This window comes from Diadema setosum, chromosome 9, assembly GCF_964275005.1.
Source record: "Diadema setosum chromosome 9, eeDiaSeto1, whole genome shotgun sequence".
NCBI classification, from domain to species: Eukaryota; Metazoa; Echinodermata; class Echinoidea; order Diadematoida; family Diadematidae; genus Diadema; species Diadema setosum.
In genome coordinates, this window is record NC_092693.1 from 10222849 (window position 1) to 10231593 (window position 8745).

Genomic DNA, 8745 nt, shown 5'->3' on the forward strand with positions numbered 1-8745 from the left:
GATCAGTTATATAGGAATCATGAAGGACCTCGTGGATCATTGAAAATTGAGTGAAAGATCATTGAAAGATATGTCAATTTTGTACGATCTTTCAGTGGTGTTTCAGAGGTCTTGCCTTACGTGGAATAGCTCCTTTAGCGTAGACGGGGCTTTGTTGTGTATATATGTAGTGTTCCCAGCATGGCACTTTTTTTTTTTACCCGTGATTGTATGATGACATACAATCACAGTAACTGAAAAGACAGTCTCGCATGGCTAACCATGAAAACACGTTCTCTTCCAACCTCATTGGTTTCCATCAAGGAGGTTTAAGAGATGGAGTTCCAACTGGCTGTAATTATTCAAACAGTTGTCACTTTTCTATTGATGTACAAAAGAATTCCACAGGTGCATCTGTGCCTTTGGTGGCGGGGTTTGATGCCGCCGTCTTGCTGAGCAATCTGAAGATTCATTTTGAACGTGAAATCAATGTTGGCTATATTTTGCTTGTTTATCTATTAAATGAAACGAAATCTCACTTAATGATAAAGCTCATTAAACAAAGGTCAATCCCTTCAAGAAATATGTGCAAAAGTGTAAATCAGAGCTGTATCATGTGAAAGTGTTTAAAACCGTACCCTCCCGGAAAGCCGGTTTTATCACTTTTCCACTTAATTCCTCCAAATAAAACTGATATGGAATAATCTTCGAGTATAATTCTATATTAATAGATATATCAGATTAGTGGCCGGGCACGGCCCGTCGAGTAATTTTCATTTTCATTTCATCATTTTTTGCGCAATTTCTATTCGCGCATCCCCGTGTCTTTACCATTATATACCACCTATCTTTTATAAGTAGGGATGGCGAAAAGTAATTACCATCACAAAGACATATTTTCGTTAGAAAGTGGCTGATGATTATGCAATGAGACATGAGTCAATTGTCTTCCTATCTGCGCGGCAGATCCACTTTGCCACATGTTTCAAATACTTTCGAGTGGCGGCATCGAACGTGACTTCAAAGGAAATACGACAGTTGTGACTCCATTCTCTTGAACCTCCTTGGTTTCCATCTATTCATACTGTACATGTTTTTCCTCTCTCTATCGACCACTTCCCCCACCCTAAATCTCTCTTTCTTTCTTTCTTTCTTTCTCTCCCCACCCCCTTCTTGCTCGTCCCACATTCATTATATCTATTCATTTCTATTCTTTTTCTGTTTATTTTCTTCTCTTTTCCCGCTGTTTTCTGTCTCTGTATCTGGTCAACAGGGGAATGTGAATTTTGCAATCTAACGTGAATGCCCCAGATGTGTAGTACGCTGTATATGGGTCCTCTGACTAGGGGGGGGGGGGGGAGGGAAGCGGCAACCTTTGTTTTTATTGATAAGTTGGACTGAAATTTAAACTTTATCTAAATAAAACGATATCATAAAAATTTTGTTAACAATTTTCACATAGGTTGTTCTTGACAGGAGGAAAGCTCAGCTGTTACTAGCCGCTGTTCCAGCCAAATTACAGAACACCATGGCATCAAGAGGGACAGAAAGTGATAGGCCCGTCATCATCTGTTCGCTGGCGAGACATACGGTAGAAAACCTGCAATGTTTGCAGGACTTGAAGAAAGACTACGACACGATTCTGTGGGAAGAGTTTCTGGCGGATCCGGAAAGGTACGCGCAGCGCGTTCTAGGGATCATCACGGCTGCTTACAGCCCACCGAAATGGACAGACAGGATTATGCAACTCATGTGTAACCTTAAGGTAAGTACAGTGCACTTCCGTGATGACAGTCACGGTCAAAGCAAAATTCCGGATACAACGAACGAATATTATCATCTAGATACACGTTATGTGTTCGGATATAACGAACTTTCGATATACAAGAATACGGGACCTCGTTGTAATGGAAGTAGACTGTGAGACAAAAATAATGCCACTTGAATCCATGAACTTAAAAAAATACAAGCTTATTGACGAGAGTATCGGAGAGCAATAACGCAGACTTGGAACGTCATTCCAGTACATTCTATGGGGATAATTATTTTTTGTGTGCTTTGAACCAAAACTTTTCTTTAGTAGGCTTTCTTTGTCTTGCTCAGTTTTCCTATCAGTGTTCACATACATTTTTTACGAACAAGTGAAGATTTTGCCTGGGATAAAAGCAAACATGTACTTCAGTCCGATGGTTCAGTGTATGCAGCCAAGCTTTCTACTACAGAGCGTATCAAAAAATTGCGATCCAAATTTGGAGGGCTACCATTTCATAATTATCCGCTATGGAGAGCGCAATGTTAGTTGTGAGGAAAGAAGAACTCTTTTTTTTTCCATTGATACTTAATTATGTTGACAAAGCTCACGCATGACTGAGTACATGAACTTTAAAGACAACAATGGCAAATTGCACTTTTTCCAAGTTTGAGTGTCGCACGAAAGAACAATGAATGTCTCACTGAAGGGATTGGATCTGATTATGAAAGTGGTCAAGTTAACAGGCCAGCCTGCACGACTGCAGGTTTGTGTTTGAGGGTTTCTTTTATGGTCCATAACCTTCAACATGGCCACCGTTGTTAATAACTTGGTCACACCCACAAAGCTAGCCCACTATCCATTTTCTGTCTTCATGTTCGAGACATGGTTTGTTGGTGCGAGATATGTGTTGAATACGAGGAAAGAAAAATGGACTGTGTGGATTGGCCTTAGTTTGAGTGACCATTATCATCGCACAGGTGGCCCAGAAAATGTCAGAAGAAACCCTAAACACTAACCTGCATTGGTAAGGGCTGGCTATTCATTTGGTCACTTTCATTGACAGATCTCATTGATTCAATGAGACATTCATTGTTCCTTCATGTGTCAGTGACACTCAAACTTGGAAAAAGTGTAATTTGCCACTGCTGTGGTTAAAGTTCATGTGCTCAGGCGTACGTGACATTTGTCAACATAATCAGGTATCGATCTAAAGAGGAAGAGTTCCCCTTTCCTCACAACCAACACTGTGCTCTCCATTGGTAACGATTATGAAATCGTAGCCCTCAAAAGTTGGATTACGTATTTTTTATGGTACGCTCTGTACAATGAAATCATAATTAACTGAGAACATACTTCATTATAATTTTATAAACTAGCCTATCATACATGGCCCCAAATTTGCGCGTCAAGTCAATGTACCCACCAGCTCTTACACCCTCTTCCACGTTTTTGTTTTGTTTTGTTTTGTTTCGTTTTTCTTCAAAAGGTCGTGTCAACAGTGAGCGTGGGGATAGATCACATCGACCGACCACTTTTGAAGAAATATGGAGTGAGGTTGGGATATACACCTGACCTGGTAACCAAGTGTACAGCGGACTTGGGATTCACCCTAATGATGGCAGCAGCTAGACGGATACCTGAGAGTAAGCTCTGAATCTTTCCACAGCGGTGTAGGTTGGGCTGACCAACCGGAGGGATAACGGAAGATTGACCTGAGAGATAATGCAGGGTAACGAGAAAAAAAAAGGAGAAGAAAAGAAAATTAGAAATTAGGAACAAAGAAACTAAAGGAAAACGAGAAAAATAAAAATAAAAATAAAATAAATTCACAAGCAAAAGAGAAATCAAACAAAATTACAATATGCTGAGAGGCAAGCGAAGTGCATTTTGTATTCTATGTAGTGCTTGTACAATGTTGAATGACAACTATGCGAGTGGACGGAAAGGTGTCTTAATTACACGGACACACAAAAAAAAATCCAGAGCAGTAGAGCATGAAACTTCTCGAAGTCGCATGCATCTGCGCCTAACTTTATACTTCATTGCTCTAAAAATGATTAATAACGTGGAATTTTATTCATCTTCTCCAATAGATGTATATGTTGTCACCTAAGACAAATACAACCTAAATTGATGTGGTAATTTAATGTCTCGCGTGATGCAAAGCCAGAACGCACCTGCTGGTCTGGTTTCCAGACCATCTATCTACCCGTATTGGCCTACTGTCTTGTTTTTTAGAATGTTAACGCCCTCTATGGACGAAGTAGCAGGATGAGCTGACTGGTCATGACTTTGCCTTCAGCAAAGGTGGCAACTTCTTTGTGCGCGGAGGGTGCGCTTAATTATGGAAGACAATTTCCTATACCAGCAGCGGAACGTGACTAACCCCAATCTGACTCTCTTTGACAATCTGACAGTGTAATTTTACTGGAAGAATCACCATTCTGATGGTTTATTCGAACTCACTTTCACGACCTCACAGTATTTTTTCTTTCAAAAATATTGTATCAAGTGAAAACAAGATATCAAATGTTACAGATAAGAACAAAATTCAGTTCTTGTTACATCAACGGTTAAACGTCTCATATACTGATACAAGATTACTGTAATTAACCCCTTGATGGACTCTTCATCTGTTTGTTTGTTTTTAAAGGATATCCCTTTCATTTTTCAGTTTTTCGAGGTCATTTCTCCTCTCCTTTTAATTTACAGGGCAGCAATAAAAATGTTGACCAGTTCATTCGAAATATTTTGTTTTGCGTGTATGGCCATTTCTTATTCGTTGACGATCAAACACAACCAACTTTAATTTTCCCTCGTCAAATAGAACAGAATATTTGACAAAGGACCCTCATTGGTCTTATTTAGTTTGTTTGTCTGTTTGATTGTTTGTTTTATTTTTGTCTGTTTCATTGTTTTTCTGTACCCAACGCGAGTCAGCCGTATCACTGCATCAATCATTTTGCCTTTTGCAATCATTAATTTTTGTTTCAGTGCAGCGAGCTTCAAGAGGCTACCAGTCAGGTTCTGTCCTGGACATAGCGAAAATCAGGCAGTGCATAGGACAAGACATCCACGATGCAACCTTGGGTATCGTTGGAATGGGAAACATTGGACTGGAGGTGGCTCAGCGCGCCATGGGGTTCAATATGAAGGTGCTCTATCACAATCGAAGACAGAGGTAATTGGTGTAATTATGCTTTGGCAGCATTTACGGCATCACTGCTTGCAAATTGAACACTTTTCTCTTTTTTTTTACAAATACTGTATACTTTTCCTACTTCTATTAATATTATTACAATATCGTGTACTACAACTATTACCTCTTCTACGAATATTGCAGTTCCTCTTTCTACTACTCCTACTACTTCTACTACTACTACTACTGCTATTACTACTTGCTGCTGCTGCTACTACTACTACTACTACTACTATTACTACTACTATTACTAATACTACTACTACCACTACCACTACAGTCACTGTCAATATTGCTACTACCAGTCCAATTATTGTTCCATCGTCCATCTGATGCTAATATGCTTATCTTTATATTGATATCACATTGTCCTCTACTATGCTTTATGTCTTGGCTCATTAGGCCTTCCACTTTCGCAGCTATACTACTAGGAAAGGGGGGGGGGTAATCATGTGAGCACTTCTCTTCCTCCTAGTACTCCACCTTTACCTCTACCTCCACTTCCATTACCACCTCCGCCTCCTCCTCCTCCTCCTCATCATCATCATCATCATCATTATCATCATCACCATCGTCATCTGCTCATGAGACTGCTACGAGCAACTTTTGCTGAATATCATTTTATTGATCTCTCTTTTGTTGACATCGAAAACGCAGATCGGCTGAAGAGGAAAAATCCGTCCGAGCAACATACTGTCCGACGTTGGAGGCGCTATTACCACAAGTCGATTTCCTGATGTTGACAGCTCCTCTGACTGAAGAGACACGGAACATGATGAGGAAAGATCGTTTTAAACTGATGAAGTCCACGGCGATCCTCATCAACATCGCCAGGGGTACATTCTCACCACCATTCTTTCTCCAAAAGGCAGTAAAATGTGTTTATGTTCCAAGGCTTGATTCACTTCATACAGTTTGTTATTATTAATACACCATGAATTATAGAATATCTACCACTAATATCGATGATACTCGGGGAGGAAACAGATTCGTTGTATTCTTACAAAAAGTCATCATTATGAAACGAATGCTTTTATCTTGAGCACTGCTACAGAGCTTCAAAACTTTTGAATAGGAATAGTAGATGTTGACATGTTCTGTAAGTCCTCACTCATTGTAGTTGGGTAGTTGGAATTATGCTTGATTTCTGGTCTTCAGTTGCTGTTGCTTATATAATATGATAAAAAAAGGTAAGTATCGATGCTTTACAAAGAGTATATAGTGTACCCATGGAGCTACATTTTTGTTATTGGCGTTTTGGAGATACCCCTAATAATGGTTCTGTTCTCATTCCTTGTGATTTGTGCATTGTGGTGAAACTTGTTAAAAAAAGCTGCGCCGAATAGGTTGCTGTGTATATCAAGAAAAAGTGCATGAAAGATTAGACCATACCATGCACAATGAATAGATTCACTCCGTCAAGGGCTGTGTAAAACTACTACAACAGTAACTGATATATTATATTGTGTATGAACATTATAAAATTAGATTACCTGTACTACCTCGACAACTCAATACAAAGAGTGAATCATTCAATAACTGGATGTCTTTTGTATCTGAACCTTTCTCATTTATAAAATTATATAGTTAATGTTATAAAAATCGTTTTGATTTGTCATTATATTTTTATTTCCATTACGGACAACTTATCAGGACCACTAGTCAACACCGATGACCTCGTCGAAGCTTTAGAGAGTGGTACGATCTCGGGAGCTGCTCTCGACACGGTCGAACCCGAGCCCCTACTCGATGACCACGTCTTGTTCACGATGCCGAACGTCATCGTCACGCCCCACTGCGGAGTGTTCACGACTGGAGGAATCGACAGGATGTTCACCCTTGCCATCGAGAATCTTCTCGCGGGTATGCACGGCGCCAAGATGCCGGCGGAAAAGGACTTGAGCTAACAGCGGCCTGATTTAGTCCATTACTAGTAGTAGTTGCGGTCGAGTATGCGTCGCGATAATTATATATAGCAAGGAGAAGACGTGGGGGCCATGGGGTTCCACTGAGCAAATTTGTCACGAGATGTTCTCTGAGTATTATTCTCTCTCGTCCTTCATTGTTTCGTATCACATCTCTTCAAAACTAACGTTACTTTATGAAACTCAGAGAAGCCACGTGATGCAACAGCTAGTCATCCATTACTGAGAAATGAACACAATGAAGGACATAGCAGTTGAGGTAATGATGATTTAAAAGGGAATGGGAATGTTATTTTCTTTTACGTGCCAGGGTGGCACAATAGCTCAGAACATAAGGGAGTAAGAAGTTGATGGGACACATACTGTAAGCATGAGATGAGAGACGAATAGAACTTAGAAGTCGCAGTCAAGCAGGTGCCCCCGATCCAGGCAGTGGAGTCGGTGTCATCCCAAGAGTTCGACATCCACGAATCATACAGTCCACGAGCAAGACATGAAAAAAAAGTCATTGAGTTATACACCCGCGATTCACACAGCCAACGAGCTAGACACAAGGTAAAACAGACCCATTAGTTCGACATAAGGCAAATAACGCCCACGAGCTCAACACTAGTCAAAAAAGGTCACCAGCTCGACACGGCCTACATAAAGCCACGTGATGAAATGTTGGGCTCGTGGGCCTTTTGTGCCTGGTGTAGTGCTCATGGGCCTTATATTGTGTCTAGTTCGTGATGGACCTTATACCTCGTGGACCTATTTGACTTGATGTCAAGCTGATGGGCTTTGGTCACCAGTATGAATCGTTAACTGTAGAACTCATGAGCTGTATGACTCGTGGGCGGTTGTGTCTAGCTCCTGGGGTGTATTACTCGTGAGGCGTATAAATCGTAGGCTTTATAACTCGTGGACTGTATGACTCATGGGTTTTGAGCTTGTGACGTGCATCCGCGGCTAGCTGGAATGCTCATGGAATTTCGAACGTAGAGTAAAATAAGAGGCTTTTAGAGGGTGATGAAAATGCAAGACTTCACGCAGTGCAAAGATACAAAAATAATAGGACTTTTGCGTAACACTCGGTATTTTCTAACTAACGTAATATGATTTCCCTTTGTTTATAATGAACACTGAGAAGTCGAGATCATTCATCGCCTTTTCGACCTTTGCGGGTCTGAGAAGTCGAGTATGCGGGATTAGAGATATCTGGTCTTCTAGATTTCTAGGCTCCGAAAAGGCAAGAAAAAGAGATCCCATAATGATATGATTATCTCGCCCTCTCATCATGCTCATCCTTTCAGAGTTGAGAAATTCAGCAGACGTGGTATCAAAACTCACCTTCTCGCCTTCACACGGATCCAAGAGGTCGAGAAACAGAAGATGCGATCTTCTATGTTGTCTTTTCGGGCCCCTGAAGTCAAGAAGATGAGATCTCGGTTCTCGACTTGTTGTCTGCTTGGACCTAAAAAATCTAGAAGGCGAGAAATAATCTCGTGTTCTCTGCGACACTTATACAAAAAAAAAGTTTCATTTGAGTTTGAATTGAATTTGAGCTTCATTTGAGTATAGCAACATTATTGCTTGCTTTTGATTTGTAGAAACTGAGATTTCTTATTCTAATATTATTTCTTGGCTGTAATAAAGATGTCGGGTAAAGAATGATTTTCATCAAACGATCTCCGACATTATTCTTGTCTCTTTTGTTACTGATTTCGTGTGCAGTGCAAGCAGTTCATTCTGCCCAACTGAATATGTTGATTTGCGCCCTCACTGTTGGTCACCGGCCAATCTAGTTGATAGAATTAAGATTTTGATGAAGGGCAGCACACTGGCGTTGGAGAAATGATTTCGAATTAAGCAGTAAAAACTTAACAACCCGACGGTTGTATCGAATA

At 40.4% G+C, this 8745-nt stretch overlaps 1 protein-coding gene across 1 annotated transcript; it reads left to right on the forward strand.

The window, feature by feature from the left end:
• Nucleotides 1-1507: 1507 nt before the first annotated feature.
• LOC140233468 (probable 2-ketogluconate reductase) lies at nt 1508-6848 on the forward strand. The gene is made up of 5 exons (XM_072313587.1): nt 1508-1744; nt 3219-3375; nt 4727-4913; nt 5589-5767; nt 6585-6848. The coding sequence occupies exons 1-5, from the start codon at nt 1508-1510 to the stop codon at nt 6836-6838; spliced, it is 1014 nt and encodes a 337-aa protein (XP_072169688.1). The 3' UTR covers nt 6839-6848.
• The last annotated feature ends 1897 nt before the right edge of the window (nt 6849-8745 follow it).

What these genes read in the sequence shown, in the direction of transcription:
- LOC140233468 (XM_072313587.1), top strand. Translation starts at nt 1,508, where the DNA reads ATGGCATCAAGAGGGACAGAAAGTGATAGGCCCGTCATCATCTGTTCG. An exon ending in AACTCATGTGTAACCTTAAG is followed by an intron (nt 1,745 to 3,218) that starts GTAAGTACAGTG and finishes TTTCTTCAAAAG; the next exon opens with GTCGTGTCAACAGTGAGCGT. An exon ending in TATCACAATCGAAGACAGAG is followed by an intron (nt 4,914 to 5,588) that starts GTAATTGGTGTA and finishes TCGAAAACGCAG; the next exon opens with ATCGGCTGAAGAGGAAAAAT.